Source organism: Epinephelus fuscoguttatus, linkage group LG7 (genome assembly GCF_011397635.1).
Source record: "Epinephelus fuscoguttatus linkage group LG7, E.fuscoguttatus.final_Chr_v1".
Classification (NCBI taxonomy): Eukaryota; Metazoa; Chordata; class Actinopteri; order Perciformes; family Serranidae; genus Epinephelus; species Epinephelus fuscoguttatus.
In genome coordinates, this window is record NC_064758.1 from 14,240,200 (window position 1) to 14,261,064 (window position 20,865).

The 20,865-nt window shown below is 40.1% G+C and overlaps 2 protein-coding genes across 3 annotated transcripts; both read right to left on the reverse strand.

Annotated features, from left to right (window-relative positions):
- Nucleotides 1-51: 51 nt before the first annotated feature.
- Nucleotides 52-7,734, reverse strand: ddost (dolichyl-diphosphooligosaccharide--protein glycosyltransferase subunit (non-catalytic)). Its single transcript, XM_049581060.1, has 11 exons — nucleotides 7,471-7,734; nucleotides 6,467-6,577; nucleotides 6,276-6,362; nucleotides 6,086-6,189; nucleotides 5,893-5,987; nucleotides 5,592-5,685; nucleotides 3,341-3,489; nucleotides 1,588-1,735; nucleotides 1,343-1,463; nucleotides 1,078-1,184; nucleotides 52-728 (listed from the first exon to the last, which is right to left on the reverse strand). Exons 1-11 carry the CDS (start codon nucleotides 7,703-7,705, stop codon nucleotides 579-581), a joined length of 1,401 nt encoding a protein of 466 aa, XP_049437017.1. The 5' UTR covers nucleotides 7,706-7,734; the 3' UTR covers nucleotides 52-578.
- A 482-nt stretch (nucleotides 7,735-8,216) lies between these two features.
- Nucleotides 8,217-20,738, reverse strand: zbtb17 (zinc finger and BTB domain containing 17). Of its 2 annotated transcripts, none has more exons than XM_049581053.1 (15): nucleotides 20,594-20,738; nucleotides 18,287-18,552; nucleotides 17,931-18,110; nucleotides 16,201-16,530; nucleotides 15,988-16,077; nucleotides 15,387-15,664; nucleotides 14,953-15,095; nucleotides 14,552-14,852; nucleotides 14,266-14,353; nucleotides 13,018-13,134; nucleotides 12,809-12,929; nucleotides 12,279-12,409; nucleotides 11,884-12,147; nucleotides 11,619-11,708; nucleotides 8,217-9,586 (listed from the first exon to the last, which is right to left on the reverse strand). In XM_049581053.1, the coding sequence occupies exons 2-15, from the start codon at nucleotides 18,489-18,491 to the stop codon at nucleotides 9,147-9,149; spliced, it is 2,778 nt and encodes a 925-aa protein (XP_049437010.1). In that variant the 5' UTR covers nucleotides 18,492-18,552; nucleotides 20,594-20,738; the 3' UTR covers nucleotides 8,217-9,146. The 2 variants fall into 2 exon arrangements, with proteins under 2 accessions (XP_049437010.1, XP_049437008.1); XM_049581051.1 differs by having other exon boundaries at nucleotides 16,201-16,533.
- Nucleotides 20,739-20,865: the final 127 nt, after the last annotated feature.

Here is a 20,865-nt window from a genome sequence, read left to right on the forward strand (position 1 = left end):
CCCAGAGGACAATTCTGTCATGTCACAGAAAGGACAGGAATTTCTACTGAGTGGAATGTCAGTATTTTATTGTTAAGATGACTCCAACTTTTTTGGAAACACACCAAAGTCTTATCAAAAACAAATTTACAGTTGGCATATTCAGTGCATGTTGTTACCACAATAAACCTTCCTGACTGAGAAAATGTGGGTCAAATCTTAATATGGACTTAATTCATATTCCAAGGCAAGTGCTCTACTTAAGAGATCATTTTGTCAAATGTAAAGCAACTTAGTTTATACAAACGCTGACTGACTTCAGGACATTTACAGGCCTTTGAATGGTTTCAAAGTACAAAAAAAACCCAAAACAAAACACAAGAACATCCCCAACCGCTGCTTTACACTCACACCTTTTGGCCTCAAGCCCCTCATTTCTTGGGTAACCCAAAAACCAAACAGAAACTGTATTTTTTACAGAAGACTGCAGTCCAAGTCCCTGCGTGAAGATTCAAGCCATCAAGACATTCAGTTTCAACTCTTCACACCACAAGTTTAATTCTATAATCTTGTTATTTCTTCCCCATTGTCTCTCTGCCTTAGTCTGACTTCTCCTTCTCTTTCATGTGTAGGAAGACTATGCTGAAGACAAAGAGTCCTGCCATCATGGAGAAGACGCTGGCATAGTATGGGTAGGCTGATGGGATGAAGCGCTCGTACTGAGTGTGCTGCAGTGGACGGACCGATACCTGTAATGAAAAAACAAACCTGAAAGTTAGTCTACCATACATTAGAGCATGACTGTTAAATGCATTCTAAGTAAGAAAAGCCTTTTCCAAAAAAAATAAAATAATACACCAAGGTTTTGAGAGACTATCCTACTGTTGCTCATTGAGTACCACCTTATATATTGCCAACAATATGTTTCAAATCTATTTCCATAAATTTACACAGGGTAAAAAAAACACTATAAATGATTAAATCTCTAGTATTTATGTCCATTTGCCACTTTCCATGCATGGAGATCTCCATACAGCAACAATCCCAGTATTTTGATTTGGGTATGCCCAAGTGAAGTAAACCTTCTGATTAACTTGCCTGAGTGGAGGAGTAGAGGTGCGTGTATCCCAGTCGGTTGTAGTCCACCTTGAACTGGAAGACTCCGTACACATCAGGCAGCTTGAACTGAACACTGTATTTACCTCCTAGAAGAAAGAAAACACAGCATTATAGTGGATACAGCTTGTGACTATTAAATGTGCATACACCTCAAACCCTCAAGGGTGCAATACATTTAGGCTGTAAGCTTTGATTAAACTGAATTTATTAGTTCTGTTTATGTTCTATAGCTACAACTACATACCATTTTTCTTGAGGTAAGTCCTGACGAAGGGGTCGATCCTCACAAACTCAAGCTGAATATCATCTCCATCGAAGGGAACCCAGCGGCCCTCAGACAACATCTCGATGACAATGCTGTACTCCTGCATGGGAAGGGTTTACACCGATTGAGATATACATGTAAGAATACACAGCCCTTCATTCAGGCGAGACAAACATCTTCAGACTGATGACTGTTCACCGAAGTCACTGAAATTTTAAACTCACCACAAGGTCGGTGATTGTGTATGCTGCAGGGGGAGTGGTCTCTCCAACGGGGTGATGGGTAACAGCTCCCACCCTGAGGACTCCAGCCTCCTTGAAAACCCAGCGAGACAGAGCCTCGGCCAGCTCCATGTTTCCTGTCTGCTCATGCCTAACAAAGACCATGACAAGAAGAGGAGTGTTTCAACACAGGAGATTGATGACAAGACAGAACCTAATTTTTATGACCATGTCTGATGGGATGCAGTTTGTTTCATGACATAATTTACAGTAGAACTGATTAACATTTTACCGTTTGTCAGTACGAGGTAGGGCTGGGTATCATTTGAAAGAATCATGATACCAATGCCCTTAAAGTGGTACCAATACCAATAGAGTACTTCATTTGACCCCTTTTTCCCTACTTCATTTGATACCCATCATGTGAACTGAGCCTTTCAATCACATAAATTGCCACCAGACACCACAGGGGTGTAGTATAGCAATTTTCAAACATTTGGGTAGCATCTCAGCATGTTCAACTGCCAACTCTGTCAAACGCAACATGCTCAACTTCACACCACAGACTGTAAGGGTTGTAGCTGCTGTGGTAGTGGGCCAATCACACATCAAATGCCTGCAGTGAGCGGCTGCAAGAAAAACCAAACAAATAGATTTTTTTTTTCTAGATCTGAAGATGCAAAGGACTGAATGCATGTATTATTTGACTGGAGACATTTCAGTGTTACTTGGTACTGGGTAATTTTGGTAGATACCTTAAAAGTATCAAGAGCTGACATGCAACCCTAGTAGGAAGATGACAGTAAATTTATGCACTACACATTTGGAGCAGGTTTTTGCTTGGGCAGGTTCTGTTTGAATATAAAAATGTTAAATTACTGCTAAATGTCAACTGTAAGAGCTGCTCTTTGAAAAAACACTTTGGACATGTTCTCAATATCAACCATGACTGCAATAATGCATGCTCAACAGTAGTTTAAGTCTTTGATACTTATTCAAATACCATCTAAGATTACTTTGATTCTACAAATGAGTTTGAAGTTAAAAAGTAATGTATGCACAACCCCGGACATTTCTCACCAGAGAAGTGTGTTTTACAACACAAAGAGCTGCAGGTTTAGGGTAGCCTTCAGGGACTTTTAAGAAACTGAGTAACACCTTATTTGGATAGTCTGCCTACAGATAATTTATATTATCTATTACTGTATTTGTAACATTTGAACACCTTATTAGGTGAGATATCAACGATTCAACTGTTTCACTTTGTCTGTTTATGTTCATCTATAGAGTATATAGCAGTAGTATATAGTGACAATTTCCTATATAATCTCAGAATAATTTAGCTGAACTGAAACTATTTACTCAACCTATGCTGCAATGGGTGAGTAAATAATTCAACTACATTATTCTGAGAATATGTAAATGTGTTCATGAATTGTCACATATACACTATAGATAAAGTGTTACAACGTGAAACAGTTTAATTATTGAATCTCAACTAGTAAGCTGTTGAAATGTTACAAATACTCTGTAAACTGTCTGTAGGCAGACAATACAAATAAAGTGTTACTAGACGCTGATCTGTAGGCATCTGAAGACCCTGTAAGGACTTGCAATCGCCTCCATCAAACATGGTAGTAGCAAGCAAACATCTGTTAATATGACCAAAAAAAGTGACCAGAATGTCACTTTTGATAGCTCTGATTTTGCAACTAGAAGCTTCAGTAGCATTCATTCATTAGACAGCAAAGAATACCTCTGGGAGCCAGGTGTGGCCTTCTGCACAGCAGAGTTGAAGAAGGCATCACTGAAGAAATCCAGGGAGCCGCTGAAAACCACCCTTGCGTTGTTTCTGGCCTGAAGGCCGGCGATCAGCAGGGTGTTCTTGCCAACAGCATGGGGGTACTGGAGAGGTGAAAGATATATTATATATCAGAAACAAAGAAAATGATGTTAAATCTTGTGAAGTTCATTTATAGTCAAGAGACTATAAGACAATCTAGGGCAGTGAGCATCAACTGGCGGCCCGCAGGCCACATCCGGCCTGCCAGAGCTTTCCATCTGGCTCACAGAATATTAATTAATTCAGAAAATGTTCGGAGGGAAATAAACACATCCCAGTATTTAAGATATCTATTTTTTTCTTCTTATATTGAAGCAACCCCCAAAACAATTACAATGGTGGTGATGCGCAGCGTCCTGATTTAAGTTATTAATAATTTAAGGAAACATTGCATCGGTAGTTCAACTTCCACCTCCTCTCCCCCTCTCTGTCATTCTTTCTCTCTCTCTCACACACACACACACACACACACACACACACACACACACACACACACACGGGGCCTACACAAACAAATACATACTAACACTGTAGCACTAAGTGTGTGTCTTTGTCCTCAGTCCTGACAACTGTGCTCCTACAGTATAATGTATATTATAATACAATAAGGTTTGTAGTTTGCAGGTCGGGTCAGGTTTGGGCGGTTGAGTGACCCATATTTTGCTTGTTGGGTGGTGAGGATAAGTGAAGCTGAAATAGCTTCCCATCTTTTATAAATGGGATGCTGCTTGATTCATATCTTCGTGCAAGAATTGGGACAAATTCATAGCTCAGACCCCACAATGACGTGATGATATTGAAGCAGCCCACATCTTTGACAATTTTACTATTTTAGGGACTGACAAAAACAAGTAGGCCTCATAAAAAAAAACACATTTTTAGTCCACCTTGATAGCTAATCACACAGCTGATCAATTGATCGATCAATTGGAGCAGGCTGACAAACTGCGGAGCATTTTAAAAACAGTCAAATGTTCAACAAGTGGAAAGAGTCTTCTTTAGACCTCTACAGACTAGTTTGTTATAGTTTTAGTTTTAGTTACACTTCAGATGAAATTAGGCCTATTTAGAAATACGAGGACACATTGCTCTGCATCCCTCCTTTCATGCTGTGCTTTCACCATTATTACTTGGAGCTGATTTAGTGATATGGGGGCCTGGGATTCCAGGCAAACTCCCTTGCTTTATTTTCATCCTTTCTCTGTCTGAGAATGTTGGTAGGTAGCTGTAGAAGAAGTACTCAAAACTTTTCTCAGGTAAAACTATTAGTAGCACACAGCAAAAGTTAAAGTCTATGTCCTGCAGTCAGGAGAGGTATTGTTAGCACAATGTATTCAAATTTACTCAACAACTGTTTCAGGTGGAGCTTTTAATAATTATATAATGCTGGATAGTTTAATGAATAATAATGCATCATATTTTACTTGTTATATTTCGTGAGTGAAAATCTGAATCTGTAGCTAGATAATTGTAGTGGTAGGCTTATAATGTTTTCCTCTTAAGTATAATTATACAGTTGCTTTATTGAAAATGTACTTTGGGGGCCTTTTGTAAGTTATGTAGGGGGTACAATGAGTTACGATTCAGTATTAATATTTCTGGGGGCCTAATGGTAAAGTCGACCGCGGATTATTATGATTATTCTCTCATTTTATCATACAGAATCCACCCAATCATATTGTTGTCTATGCATTCTTGGTTTTCATAGAACCCTCAGTCTAACTAAACTAGATGAGTGCAGGTGATGTAGCACAGTTAAATTGTTTAAATTACACCAATTATGTATCTTTCCAGGTTTGTTCCTTCATTTTAAAACATAATCAGGCGGCCATTCATATATATAATTTGAAAGTCTGGCTCTCACAGTGTCTGCTTGGAAAAATTCTGGCCCTCTGACAAATCTAGTTGATGACATCTGATCTGGGACTCCTGTCTCTCCACAGAAACACTTGTAATTCTATAGCTCAGTCAAAGATGAGGAACACACAAGTATTTCCATTCAGGACTCTAGTACTTATATTCCCACCTGTCTACCTTATAAGCCATATAAGAGCTTCGACAAATAAGCCGCTTCTAATTAAGTTCAAGATAAAGGAGGATCATTATGAATTAACCTCTTTATAAATTAATAATCTGACATCATTGTTATGTTCAGAGATCTTACCTGTGAGATGGGTCTGTCAGGGAAGAAGGAGTAGGAGGTGGATGAGCCGGTAAGGATGTCCAGGACAAGAGGGTTCTCTGGGTCTGCCACCATGCTGCAAGAGTGGAGGGGGGCATTGTAGTCAGACTTTATATAGCTTACATTTGAAGTGACTAATGCAGTTAATATTTGGACATTATTAAGCTGCTGCAATGTGAAATACTGCCTCTTTCTTCAGAAGTCTCTGCTACGGATCAGTACTACATATGATGCAGTGGAAATCTTGGTTGTTTAAATTCAAATCATGTTCAGTTGTGCTTACCCAACACCCTTGAACAAAATTGGCTTATTGCTGGGTTTACCAACAATAGTTGAAGCTTTCATCAGGTTCTCTGGATCAGCAACAATCATGGTGTGCTGGAGATGAGGAAGATCACTTGTAAATAAAAATATGGAGTGACAGTGATTTGGGAAACAACCTGATGTGCCTGCTGTCTGAACAGAATTCTATTTACCTCTCCAGGGTCAGATACATCGTAGTTGTGATGGTCAATGACAGCAGTCTTTTCTTCGTCAAACTCGATGCCACACTCACTGCCCAGCTCCCTCAGAGGGTCACCTGTGTAACAGGAGAAGAGCATTAATATGTGCAATATTGTGGCATTTTATATAACAACACATAAAAGCTGCTGTAGATTAACTGACCAATATCTGAACTGGCAGCCACCAGGACATTGCCTCCACCATCAATAAAGGATGTGATAGTCTCCACATTTATATTTCCTCCAAAGTCTGCAGAGGACCAAAAGAAAATTAATTTTAACCATTGTTTTAACAAGGCAAACACAAGCCATGAAACTGTTAACTTCATTTTGAATTAGGAGTGTGAAACTTACCCTCAACTGATGGCGAGAAGATGATTAAATGGTCATAAAGGAACTGGCCATATTTGATCAGAGATAGGGAGGAATCATCAGCTGTCTTGAATGTGAGGTCAAAGCCACGATCTGAAAAAAAGAGATACAGATCACTGAAACATTGACACGCTTGTCATGCATATTTGCACTAACGTGAACAGAGTGGCAGCGCACTGCATTATTTAAGGACTGGGAACCTCTATTCTATAAGTCCCTGACTACGAGGGCTGATGTCACAGATAATAAACATATGTAATGCCTCATATCATATTGTATTTTCAAAACAATGTATTTGTGCTGTTTGACTTCCAGTACAGTATAACTTCCTCACCTACAAATGTCAAATTATATCGTCCAAATGGGAAAGTTGGTTCTCCCCACTACATAAAGCACATGCGTGCAAATCTGGAAATAAATTGGCAAGCCCATTTTTATGTATATTGGCGTGCAAATTACCGGTTATTTCAAGGTAACAGGTGACTTCCTGTTCACAACCTTATGTACACTCAGACTTCAAGGTAGCCTAATGTTGCCTCGATCAGCTGCATTGGTCACTGGATATCTGAAACTCTGCGTGATGACTGCTACACTGATCACAAGCATGTAACTAGTATCACATTATTAATTATTTGGTGTATTTAGTGTACTAGAAGTACGCCGAAATGAATTGTGGCCCCGTGTCGATTCAGTGCAATGCAAGTTATTATTACCATGCACCTGCACTGTCATTAAGTAGTTAAAATACATTAAATTACCAGCGCCTTGAATGAAGTTTGGCGAAACACATCCGCGAGCTTAATATAGCTAAAGTTAGCCTAACGTTAGCAGCCTAGATGTGCTGCATGAAGCTCAATCTACAAGCTCGAGTCCGAGAGGCTCTAACGATTTGTTCCCCTACCAGAGACCCGTTAGCAACACAAGGGGAGCATAACAGTACAGAGGAGAGTATTTATGGGTGAATAAAGCATGAATCTCGTACTGACCTGCCAGACTGCGGAAGAAGATTGAATGGGTGTCTCTGATGTTGAGGTTATCCAGTAGTACCAATGTTTTACCGTCAGCCAGAGCACAATGCAACATGGAGGCTAACGACAGGAATAAAAAGACATTGTTGTCCAACAGTCTGAACCTCCTGTGGGTCGTCATTCCGCTCTGTTTTTTGGAGGATAATGAAGAACCGGACCGGTTCTTGTGCATGACTGCTGTCAACGACGCCATTTTGCTGCAGAAGGCGACGTCAGCGTTAGTAGTCGACTTCACTTTGACCCCGAGATGCAGCCAATCACAGAGAGGAACGCGTCACCCTTGACTGCCTCTGAGCCAATGGGATGAAAGCTTTATTGTAAGACTGACAATCGCGGAAGAAGTCAAGTCGATGGACTGAAAATCTCAACCATATTTATTGAATCATGACCAATATTAATAATTCATATCATGACTTTTAGGTGGAGTGCCTGAATAACTTAAAATGTCCACGTTTTGTGGTTGTTTATTTTAAGACTTACAGTACGTTTGTCAATAATTTGGCTGAAATAATTTAAATTAAGTTATGATGCTGTATTTATCTGTTCTATATTTTCCTTTTTGAATTTATACATTTTATGAGTTTTCATATTTGGCACCTTACCATGATTCTAAACATGTGAGAGATGCAAACTTCAAGGAAAGAAGTAAAAACCAAATGTTTTTATAAATAAGAATAATAAATAACAGCACTACACAAGGGTAATCAGACTGTGTGATACTTCTTTATTGATGAGATGATGACTTCCAGTGAGTCTAGGCAGTGTTACTGATGTCTAATAGGGCATTTTGCAGGTGTTAATATCAACAAACAAAATAATGACAAAACCATTACTGGCAGGCAACCATCTTTATACAAATATGGTCAGTTTACTGCAATAACAGAAAAAAATGTCTTGGTACAAATGTGAAACTGAGAATTTTCAACCAGCTTGTCACAACCATACATATTTCTTTTTATCATTTATCAGAGGTATTAAGACTTCTTTAGAGGACAAATAACAAATATTTACAAATATTATACATGCACAGCATTTACAATGTTTGCCAGTAACATGAATACATGACATCACACTTCTGAAAAAAGGTGGGGGTGATGGTTACCCCTAAATTAAATCTTTAGCACCCCAACATGTTCATATAGATAATCTCTGCATGTTAGGATTTCCATGAAAATATTTACAACTGAGTGCAATAAAATAGTTTGACTATATCTCATCTGAGTGAAATGGAAAAATAACACAGAACTCTTTGTTTCAGTGAATATAGGTAAGACAGAATTGTGATCTAAATACAAAGATCATTACATCATCCTTCATTTTTGTCTAGAAATAAACAAAATATACAAAGTAGGATAACCATCTCTGGAAGAATCCTCAACAATATTTACCAAATAACTGAATCTCACCTCTTTTCCTGGGTTAGGACTGCAAAACATCATTTATGACTATACAATCTAAGAGCAAATTGTTTATAAAGTGTTGTATGTTATAAATCCAGTTTACATTTATTTTTAACATCATGACATGTTGCAACTCTGAGATCTTAACTCACTTCATTTCTTACATTTCATTCAGTTTAAATTAGGTGTCTGTTAACAGCAATATTTTATACACTCCTCTGAAGCCTGCAACACTTACGCCCTACTCTCACATTCCATCTCCACTTCCTTTTCTTCCTCTACGTCCCCTGCAGATTCATCTTTTCCTTCAGTGTGGAGCTCACTTTGGGTTTCCACCTCTCCATCCTCCCTCCCCTCCACATGAGTCACCCCTCCTGTCCCTTCTTCTTGAACTTGTGTCTCCCCCACAATCCCTCCCTCTGCCTCTTCCTCTCCAACCTGGGTACGGAAGATTAGCTCTCCTTCCTGGATGACTTGTTCAGCCGTGGGTTGCCACGTTGTGGCAGAATCCCCCTCGGCGGTGGTGGCTGTGGTGTATTGGTAGAAGTCAGAATCTGCCTGAAACATGACCAATGCCTGAGCTGTGTGGATGCGCACGTGCTGGGCCAGGGAGCTGGCGTCCAAGAATTTATCCCCACATGAATCACAAGCGTACAAGATCTGGGTGTTGGGGTCTGGGAACACAAAAGAGTTGGCAAAAACATAAGCCATTCACATTTTTCATGATGTTTCCCCCTTTTAAGTTAGACATTGCCACCTGGAGGGTCAGACAACCTCTTTGTCTCTCTGTTATCTGGCTTAGAATGGAACTTAATGCAGCAATGTATACCATCATACTTACATTTGACAACAGTTAGCAAGTCCTTACAGCAACTGCACAATTTAAAATTATGCCACCATTTTCCTTCTTTAGATTTGTAAGTCATGCAATACTTTGAATTTCATCTTTATGTTTTTGAATATTTTATGCCATTTACTGTAATCATTTCCAAAAACCCCAGTGTTTATCACAATATAGAGTGAAACTCAACTTGACAAATATCACTGAGAAAATGTGGTAGTGACAAAACGGTTTTCTCAGCTGCTCTTTCCAAGGTCAAGATTTAATTTTGAACTGCAGCTTTTAGACCGGCATGGGTGAGTCCTTCAGATGCTCAGATAACACTGAAACTTCAACATCTACAATTCCATAACAACTAGTCAAACTGTCACTGCTGATGATTAAAATCATGTAATATCATACTGTAGGAAGCTCTGGAACAGTTATCAAATAAACTGTGTGGTGAGGTTGTTTTTTCAACATCACATTTTTATATTTTTTTTATCAAACTTGTTATCATGTTGAAATGCAGTAGTAAAATGGCACATTTACACTAAAGTTAGAACATTATTTTGTTTGTCAGTGAGTTTGGTTCTGACATTAATTCCATTTCAGTGTAGGCATAGCTGAATAATTTTCAGTTGAGAATCATGACCTAACTTCCTCTTTTAGTTAGTCACTGAGGCTTCTTAGGTAATTTAAGCATTTGTCTGCTTTGGATTCAGAGCCTTTACACACCTGGGAAGTATTTCATGTGATTAATTTGCACATAAATATATGTTTTCAAACTGCTATATTTGTCATGTGTATTATAACACAGAATGCCACAAAGTGGTGCATTTTTTTTCATAACAAGGTTGATATTTTGGAACTTTTACACTGTGAATAAAGGCATCAACCACGAATGTATGTCATGTCACAACATCACAACAATGGTGATCTGTTGATCATTTGTGTTTCTCAGCACCCTGTATTATATGACAAAGGACACAAAAATTCTAAAGGACAACATGTAGACTAGCATTGCTGAACAACAAAATGAAGTCTAGGTAATCTGAACTGAGGCGGTAAACTTAATTACTTGTTTCAGCCTTGACAAAGGCATTAAATAACAACTCCACTCCTTTCGTTCTTACCTTTCACAATAAAAGCCCTAGAACATATACACTGCATAACTGAGAGAACTTAAATCCATGCAGAGTGAGAGACTAGTCTGTTTGCACTGTTTTGAGTTTTGATGCAAAATATTCGCAGGCTAGTGTTTTGCATTTTCATGCCAGTTATTCTTTGTCACACCCCGGTGTGTCAAGGCCTTGGGTCAGGATTTTGGCAATGGCTCAATAATGTTTGTAGCATTCAGTGATAAAATATGTGCAAATGCAAAGTCTCTGTGAACTGCAAATTTTAATAGTAAAATGAATATTTTTGCAATAAAACCAATGATGGGAATTCTTGGTTTAATAAGAAATATGAAAGTATTCTGTCCTTAACTTGTTTAATTTAAATATGTTGATACTTCAAACTAAATACCATGATAACGCAACCCCAATGGGTTCAATATGGAATAATACTGCTGCACCATCCCAGCAAACAAGTTCAGCAATTAAATCATTTCCACCGTGGCATCCTAAACCCTCAGCCTCAAAACCCTCACCACAGCTTTGCCCTTGAAGTTTAGGTTTTTTAACAGATTTAGCTCAAAGTCATGCTATATATACATTCATAACATTAGATTTGTTTTCTTTTTTGTTTCCTCCAACCCATGTCTGATATCTTGTTACAGGTGCCATTCCTGACCTCAATGTTTGTATGGTTTTCTAAAGCTATGATATTATTCAAACATGAATGTTTGATTGAATAGTGTAGTCATCTCTTTTTAGTCTTACCCGCTTCTTGCACTTTCTCTACTGCCTTTGTGATTTCAGCTTTCAAAGCCTCCGTCTCATCAGCAGACACTGAAGCAGCCACTGGAACCACTGCAAGCAGACACACGACACACAGTAAACAAACACTCATCACTGTTGAAGCCCTCATGCTTTTTTTGTTATCTGCAGTTCGGGGTGATGTCTGCAGCATCTGTGAAGTTCAAAGCTCGGGATATTGTCATTTCCCCTGACGTCACTGAACTCAGCCTTAAAGATGCTGTCTGACCTGTCAGCTGAGCTACAGCAGTGGCTGCCAGGGCCTCGGTTGCCAGGGTGACAATGTCCTCTGTGGTGACGGTAACTATGTTGATCTCGCTGTCAGAGGTGGATGCTCCTGCGCACCCATCAGCCCCTTCGTCTGCGCTGCCCCCGGCTACAACCAGCCGCTTCATGCCGGCCTTGCCGTGGTGGACGGTCTTAACGTGGGAGCGCAGATTGTCCACCCGGTTGAACCCTCTGCCACATTTATCACACAGGAAAGGTTTCTCCCCTGAGAGAGCAGGACAGAGAAAAAATAATCAACTGAAGATGTAAGGGTAAAAAAGTAACAGAGATATAGAGAAAGGCTGTCTCCCTATTTCCTCCAGTCCCATAATTATTTGACACAAATTTTGCCCTTACCTGTGTGGATGATGATGTGCTTCGACAGGTCTCCCACATTAACAAATGCCTTGTCGCACATCTGACACTTGTGCGGCCGGACGTTGTCGTGATGCCGGATGTGATTGGCCAGTTGACTGGACTGCACAAACCTGTCCAGAGGGAGACAAAATGCATCACTCATCCTGCCTCCTTCTTATAGCCTGGCATTGTATTTAAAGGGTCAGCTCGCCAAAAATACAAAAGAAAACAAACACATTTTCTCACTAACTTCTAGCTGCAGTTTTTGTTGAGTATTTCTTAGCAGTGTATTTCTTGTTAATTGTAGACTTAAGTAAACGCCTGCAAGGCCATACCCCATATGTGATCTATGATTCCCACTGTTCCCTGTGCAAGATAAAACCTTAAACCGATAGTTAATGTTCTTTGCTCCATTTTCAAAGATATATCCAAACACTCTTTGTCGGAGAATCTCAGGTTATATTCCCCAGGTGAAAGTGAATCTTAAAAATAAGCCTTCTGTAACAGCACTGATATATCTGCTTGCTGACCTTTTGCCACAGCGATCGCACACGTAGGGCTTCTCTCCAGTGTGCTGGCGAACGTGGGCGATGAGTGAGCTGGCCTGTGTGAAAGCCTTGCCACAGATAAGACAGACACACGGCTTCTCACCTGTAGAACATGAGTTAAAGTTTCAACATGGTGAGATGGAGATAATACACATGTGGTGTTTCATTCTGTCTGAATGTCATGGGAGTACCTGTGTGGATGCGTTCATGCCGCTGCAGAGCTCCAGGGTCACTGAAAGCTCTCTGACAGTGCATACAAACATACGGTTTCTCCCCACTGTGGACCCGCAGGTGTCTCTTTAGATTTCCTACAAAGCAGACACCATCACACAAAGGTTAGGCCAAATGCCTCAAAGCAAAGACAAGTACAGAGGTTAACTTCCTGTAGATAACATGCAGATAAGTTGAAAGCAGCTGAAATTGTGTTTGCTCCAAATAAAATGGCCCACAAAACACAACTGTCACTATCTACTCTGTGGCATTGTTTTGAATGGTTAAAATAGCATTTAAATACTCAATCGGGAGGTCATTATACAGTAGATCACATTTCAAAGATCAGTAAATTTTAAGTTGAAGCTCCATCTGTGTGTTCCAGGTGAGTTTGTATGACCAGTCAGGCAGAACACAATGTCAAGCTCAGCTCACACCCAAGCTACATCAGTTGATCTCAAACAGCCAATCACTGATGGAGCAGCTGACTGATGGAAGGGAGTCAGCTGACAGATCACATGATTCCTTTCTATGCAGCCAATTGGTGAATCTCATTCAGGGCGCCCTATTTAAACTGCTTTAGCCTGCCTACTGTTGCTGCTTCCTCTGCAAGCCCGCCTCCACCCCAGCTCCTCCTCCTCCTCAATGTAATTTCTGTTTGTCACGGATGCTGCTCTATGCTGTTCTGTTCTGTCTTTGCTGCTGCTCTGGCTTTCCATGTAGGCGCATGGAAGGGCAGGGAGGTTTGCTCTCTCTCTGCTTCAAGCTTTCCTTATTTTCATGTGGAATGGCAGACAGGTTTGCTCTCTCTGCATTATGGCTTTCCACATAGGCCGTGGAAGAGGCTTTCTGCAAAGGCCCAATGAAAAGTAAAGAGGCCCCAAAACAGAGCCATGCCGCCAAATATAATAGCCTACTGTAAATGGAAATAAAGTATTCTTTAACAAAAGTGTTCCTGACTGAACTATGATTAAATAAGGGACTACATACTTACCTTTTGCCCATTTTTCCTTACATTACATCCAGGTTATGCACCTTTTTATTAGCAAAAGTGATTGGACATGCCTTAAATGCACAAGCACCATGCACTTAAAACCATGCGCTATAGGTTGTTTAAACAGGGCCCTGTGAGTCTTTCATTTGTATCAGCAGCAAATTTCTCACAAGATCACCATATAACAAAAATAAATTTAATTCAAGGAAAAATATGGTCAATACAGTCTCCTTACCTGAGGTAGTAAACTGTTTGCCACATTCCTTGCACTTGAGAGGCCCGTCTGTGATATGGATTTTTAGGTGAGCCTTCAGATTTCCAGGCTAAAGGAGGCACAAAATCAGGTAACAAGTTAATGCACTCAGTATAATATACTTAGTTAGACATGACTGGTAATTAGTCATTATAAGTATATGTGGCTTGTTGAAGATATTATAATATTTGTAAGAAAAATATGCAATCATAGCTTTAATGTTTGTAGTACCATTGGTGATACAAAACTTTTTCAAACGCTTTGTTACCTGGTTGAAGCGCTTGTCGCAGTGTGGACACTTGTTACCCTTTTCCGTGTCATGCGTCTCCAGATGTCGCATCTTAGCGGTGGGATCAGAGAAAGCCTTCTCACAGAAGTCGCAGTGGTACGGTTTCTCACCACTATGCACCAGCTGGTGGCGCTTTAGGTTGCCGGATGTGGTGAAGAGCTTGCCACACACTTCGCAGCTGTACCGTGCTTCGCCAGTGTGGCGTTTGCGGTGCAGGTTGAGCAGGCTGATCTGGCGGTAGCTCTTTCCACAAGTCGAGCAGCAGTATGGCTTCAGGGGGCTGGCAGGCAACGAGAGCGCATTTCAACACACAGACCTGACATAGCTCAGTTGGCAGGTGTCTACAAAGTAAATGTCTTTGAATAAAATAAGAAATTCACCTGTGTGTTTTCTCGTGTGCTTTACAGGCTGCAGGGTCAGAGAAAGCCTTGTTGCAGTCCCGACAGCTGAATGGCTTCTCTCCTGTGTGAATACGCATGTGTCTCTTGAAGTTACCAGTATGGGTGAATTTCTTTCCACAGTCCTGAAAGAAGAAAACATCAAGTGTGAGCTGACAAAACCTTTCAGTGCAAATATCTGTATGCAAATGGAACCACCCTGCATCACCAAGATTTGCATAACAGCTCCCAGCATCACCAACATTTCCATGTTTGATGTAGACATATTAGCTTCAAAGCCTCTGCAGCCAGAATCAGGCAAAACAGCTCAGTGCAGGCTGTGTGTTTCTACTCTGACAGTGATGAGCAGTGCTATTCCACAGCTTGTGGCACAAAGTTGGTTACTTCCTTCCTGCATCCAGACTGATATTTCTCACCTCACATTCATGTGTCACAGAGCTGTACGGCTTTGATTCGGATCGGCTGCTCATAGACGTCGACTGAATAAGTCTCCCATCTCTCTCTCCGCCTGAATCATCTCCTTCTCCTTGCTGTCTAAACTCGCCATCTTCCTCACCAGACCCCTCCTCATCATCAGCTTCCCCGTCGCCAATCTCCCCACAGTCGTCCTCATGTACTCCGGCCGCTTCTGCCGGCTCCGCCACCTTCTTCTGTGTTTTTGCCTTTGATGTGCCTTCTTCCTCTGAGTCATTGTCTGCGAGGAGGACAATAGAGAACTGAAATGAAATTCTGTCTAAAGTCTTTGCTGGAAATGACAATTTGTGTGATGGCAAAGCCTCTGTCAGTTTCAGAAAAGGCCATTTTTAAAACTGTAACCATGACCAGGAATTAGATGTTAGAATCAAAAAAGAAACAACTGAATAATTACACTTGAAACCTTTTTTACATGTATCAATTTCCTTGCCTTTTTCTGTCTGGAGTATGTTTCTGTATCATAAGCAACAAATTCCATGACGTGAAGTGGAAAGCTTAAAAGAGAGGGTTGCTATTTGAGTCAAACCAGCATAGCCTGCTCACCAGGTGGGAAGTTTCGTCGAGGAGGTTTTCTGATTCTTCTCCCCCGCGAGCTCATGTAGGACGAGCTGCCAGCAGATTTCAACTGTGATTCTGTAAACAAAGAGAAAACATCTCTTAGTTTATTGGTCAAATCAACACTTGTTAAAAACATTGTAATACATCATGTGGTCTTCAAAAGCCAAATGGACAGATTAGAAGATTCTGTGTACTCACTGGGATTGTAGTCGGCATCAGAGGGGTCGTCCTGAAATCCAGGTACATCTTGTGCAGCACATTCCTCCTCCTCCTTTACAGATACCATCTTGTGGGTAGAAAGGGGGCTGGTTTTGGCCGGACGTCCTCGGCCTGAGTGGGTTCTGGCAGGGTTGGGCCGAGAAGCTGTCTGTTGTGTTTCAGTGGAGATGTGTTCCTTTAAATTTTGCAGATTTTGCGTGGGCTCCTTTCCTTCTGTGGGGGTGCTAGGGCTGTCCTCTGCTTGAGATGCTACTTCGGCCAGGTCGCTCTCCAGCTCCTCTCTCTGATCTACTTCACCTTGTTTGTCTTCTGCTTTGTCAGGTAAGAAAAATTAGGAAAGGTTTAATTTTTATTTAATGGAATATTGTAGACAATTACTGTACACTGCCGAAAAAAAATTAAGGGAACACCTAATGGTCACAGTGTAACACCAAGTCAGGTAAACTTCAGGGATCTCAATCTGTACATTCAGGAAACAGTAAGTGCAGGATGATGCCTGGCCCCACGTGGCCAGAGTGCGTAGGCAGTTTCTAATTGACGAAGGCACTGATGCCATTGACTGGCCCTCTCGTTTCCCTGACCTATATCCAACTGAGCAGCACCTATGGGACATTATATGCTGAGGCACCCAACGCTGCCAAGTGCAGCCACAGACTGTCCAGGAGCTAAATGATGCCCTGATCCAGGTCTGGGAGGAGATCCCCCCAGGACATCATCTGCCACCTCATCAGGAGCATGCCCAGATGTTGTCAGGAGTGCAAACAGGCACACGGGGGCCATACACACCACTGAGTCACATTATTAGCTGCTTTGATGAAATTCATGTTGGATCAGCCTGTGATTCAATTTTTTACTTTGATTTTCAGTGTGATTTTGAATCCAGCCCTCAGTGGGTTGATGATTTTGATTTCAATTGATCTTTGTTACGTCATTTTGTTCTCAACAAACTATACTATGTACATCAATAATGATTTTCAACTTGAATAATTAGTTCATCAAGATTTCATGTGGGATTTAAGTGTTCCTTTAACTTTTGGGGGCAGTGTATACCAGGCTCCAGATTTCATACTTGGCATGCAATGTTGTATTCAGTTAGATGGTTGAATTTGAATTCAATTAGGTTAATAGCTTAGCAATAAGAAACAATCAGTTAACTGTACATTTATGCACAAAATATGAAATACTAACTTATATCATAAACACTGTAACAAAAAAATAGTTAACCAGATGTAACTTTTAATAAAATGTTTATATCAGCTTAATTTATTAACAGTTAACTGATATGAATACTTGAAAAATTTTAAATTTAAAGCTCTGACTTGTTATGTCTTTAAAATGTTTTCTGTAATGACTACTACAAGCTACAAGACAGGAAGTACCTTGTTACTAAGAATATAAACATAAGAAATTTCATGCCATGAAAAGTGACACTTAAAATTAAACACATTAGATTGTTAAATTCATTCAACACAGAAAATTTTCTTTGTTAACCTCATCTGCCCCTTTCTACACCTGCGACAAATGATTGACCTAATTCAGCACTTTTTGAAACTGAGGGCACAGATGACTGGCACATTGAGGACAATGACATGAACATTTAAGGAGGTTTGTTGTATTCTTTATTAAAAAAAAAAAGTTGAATTTAGCATTTACTGCAGCCCAACATTAAAAAATGCCTACAAGCTACAATGAGTGAAGGCTGGACTCACCTACAGCGAAATCCAGTGTTATGAGTGACGGAGCTTGGTTTGCCATTGACTGGTACGCAGAGCAGGCATTGACAATTTCTTGCATCTGTAGAAAGTTAGCAACAGCCAGCACATCTTCTACATTCTGCGGACTTAAACTCAGCTTGGCAGTGTACATAAACTCCAGGACCTGACCCAAACCTGCAACAATAATCAAAAATACAGAGGGTCTGGTTATACAGCAGTGATTGCGGGGTGCATTTACTATTATTCAAGTTAAGCAATGCAAAGTCAGAGCACTGGAAGATGAAAATGAAATTAAATACATAATTTGAAAGTATGCAGATATATGTGACCACAAGCTAACAAGCATCCACCTGCTGCATTGCTGATGTCCAGATGCACCACATCTTTCTGGTCCAGGAAGAGGGTGCGGAAATAGACACTGCAGGCCGCCAGGACAGCTTTGTGGGCTTTGAAGTCCACCCCGTCCACAACGAAGGTGCAGTCACACAGTAGGCCCTGCTTGCGCTGGCGGTTGAGTTGCTCCAGAACCTTCCCACTGTGCCATGGGAACTCCATCGTCCTGAATGCTTGAGGACGGTGGAAGAGGCCAGCAGGTGGGCGCGGGCTCTGTGGACAGCTGACAAGCAAGAAGTCACATGCGGCACATTAGGATAGGCTCAATAGGCTGATACACAGCTTGACCAGTTTGTCTTTGTACTAGCATGACATTTGTTGGCCTTTAATAAAACACTACCAATCAATCAGTATTGTTCACAATTACATCTCCTCCCTGAGCAAAGTAAAGCAATCTATTACTAATAAAAATAAATCAGATGACTGACCAAAGATTTCATTTCAGAATGTGAGATGTGAGACCATAATCTGAGACAAAATACCGGCTGTCAGCCTTCAAAAATCCTATATGTTCCAGCATTATTAAAGTACCTTCGTATCAAAACTACAGTCAGGATGAAAAAATATTTCTTTTTCATTATTTCAATTAGTGCTGGGGTGATATGGAGAAAATCAAGGATCACAATATTCAAGTCCAAATAGCTACTGATTGCAATGATGTTGTAAGGTTATTATTTTTGCTTTCAAAAATATTTATACAATGACATTTTTGATAAGTGATCATCAGTAACGTGGGTATACTGAGTTATGGGTGAAGGCGATATATGAGATCCAGGAAGACAACACTCACAATATTACGATATCCCAAATTTAAAACAATGTCTAGTCTCATACCACAATATCAACATAACATTAATAACTGCCCAGCCCTAATTTTGATGTATTGAAACACAATCTTTGTTAGCCAAAAATGAGCACAGTGTTGTTGAATTTATTCAAAATGATGGAATCACTGTAAAGTTCAAGGGTTAAAGGTTAAAGGGAAATGGCCAATGACCCTATACTGTTGTATGGAACTGAAACAACGGGGTATTGAATAATTATTTTTTGACTAACAAAGTCAAAGAGACAATGTTTAAAATGCTTTACATGTTTTATATAACTATTTTTTTATCTGCAGATACTCACAAAAGACACTGATGTAAATAGAAGCTTTTGTGGGAGATCAGAGAAACACTAGTGCATTTATTTTGCCCACATGTTCAACTGTGGGGTAAATGGTCACGATTTATAGCTGATCATATTTACCCTTACTTTACATTATTATGAATAAATAAATAAAAGTATTGTTTGCATTCATTAAAAATGACAGGAATCTCTGCTCGCAATTTTAATCGATTATTCTGCTTATTGACTAAATTTAATATTCATAATGTCAAATTGTTATGCAAAAAGATAAAAGAATGTTTTGCTTTAAAAAAAAAAAAAAGCTGTTAAAATATATAATTAATTAAATATTTACAAAATATGTATTTTATTTATTACAACTTCCAGTTCCTCTGGCACTGTAAATGGAGAATGTTGCGTTCTTGTTTTTTAAAAAAAGAGCACAGTGACATGTAGATGCTGTAAAGTAGTAGCAGCTTAATTTCTAACGATCCTAAATTTGTAATGAGACCCCTCCTCCGTGTTAATACAGAACTCATATTGTATAAAATGTGTGTGATTTGTGTTGCGAATGACAGTAGTGTCTGCACCCATGCGTTTCAGTTAGCTATCAGACTCTTTTTCCTACAGGACACCACCAGGAAATACTCAAAACAGACAGATATCACCCTAAAACTGCGTTACAACGCAATGTAACACCAAAGAAACATAATTCAAAATAAAGCTATGCTGATTAATACACGACATGCGTTGCCACGATGGAACAGAAGGTAACGTTGGATAAGTAAACCACAAGTGAGGGAAAAAAGCAGAATGATACCAAAATTTAGCTTCAGCTGTTGTGATGATGGCCATGCAACTTCACACAACATAACAGAATTTTTAAATACATAACGATGTTTTGTGACTGCAAATTAAGTATCTCTAAAAGTATGGACAGCCAAGTTTGACGGTGCAATACATCGATTACAATTCCTCCATCCTTGCAGCTTTGTTATCAGGGATTAATTTAGCGTGCCTTGACATGCATGTAGTGAAGGGACAAGATGGCGGACCGACGAGCTGGGCCTGTCCTTATCCCTTGTTGTTTTCTCAGCTAGCTCGTTCAACTTGTACAATTCAAGCGCCATTTTTATAAAGGCTGACTCCTGAATTACCTCTGTGTTGTCGCTTCTTCACTCCGGGTTCAAACTGCGGGCTCCGGCTGTGATATGGAGTGTTTGCCTCAGTTAGGAAAAACAAATCCAATCGAGCTTTTCGGGGATCGATCCTGCTCCGCTTACTCCATCCACCGCCATCTTCCTCTCTCTGATCGATTGATAGGGACCGGCCGGATGTATCACAGGAGCACGCGCAGTGTGAATACGTGCTATGCTGATGGTGGCCGCATGGTGGCGCAATAGGTTCAAGTTACGTTACATTTAGTATT

Coding starts and splice junctions, on each gene's coding strand:
- zbtb17 (XM_049581051.1), bottom strand. CDS start 18,491: ATGGAGTTCCCATGGCACAGTGGGAAGGTTCTGGAGCAACTCAACCGC. Junction 16,078..16,200: donor TGATGCCGACTACAATCCCA/GTGAGTACACAG, acceptor CTTTGTTTACAG/AATCACAGTTGAAATCTGCT. Junction 12,148..12,278: donor GCACATCATCATCCACACAG/GTAAGGGCAAAA, acceptor CTGCTCTCTCAG/GGGAGAAACCTTTCCTGTGT.
- ddost (XM_049581060.1), bottom strand. CDS start 7,705: ATGGCGTCGTTGACAGCAGTCATGCACAAGAACCGGTCCGGTTCTTCA. Junction 1,736..3,340: donor GCCACACCTGGCTCCCAGAG/GTATTCTTTGCT, acceptor GGTCTTTGTTAG/GCATGAGCAGACAGGAAACA. Junction 1,464..1,587: donor ACACAATCACCGACCTTGTG/GTGAGTTTAAAA, acceptor CTTCCCATGCAG/GAGTACAGCATTGTCATCGA.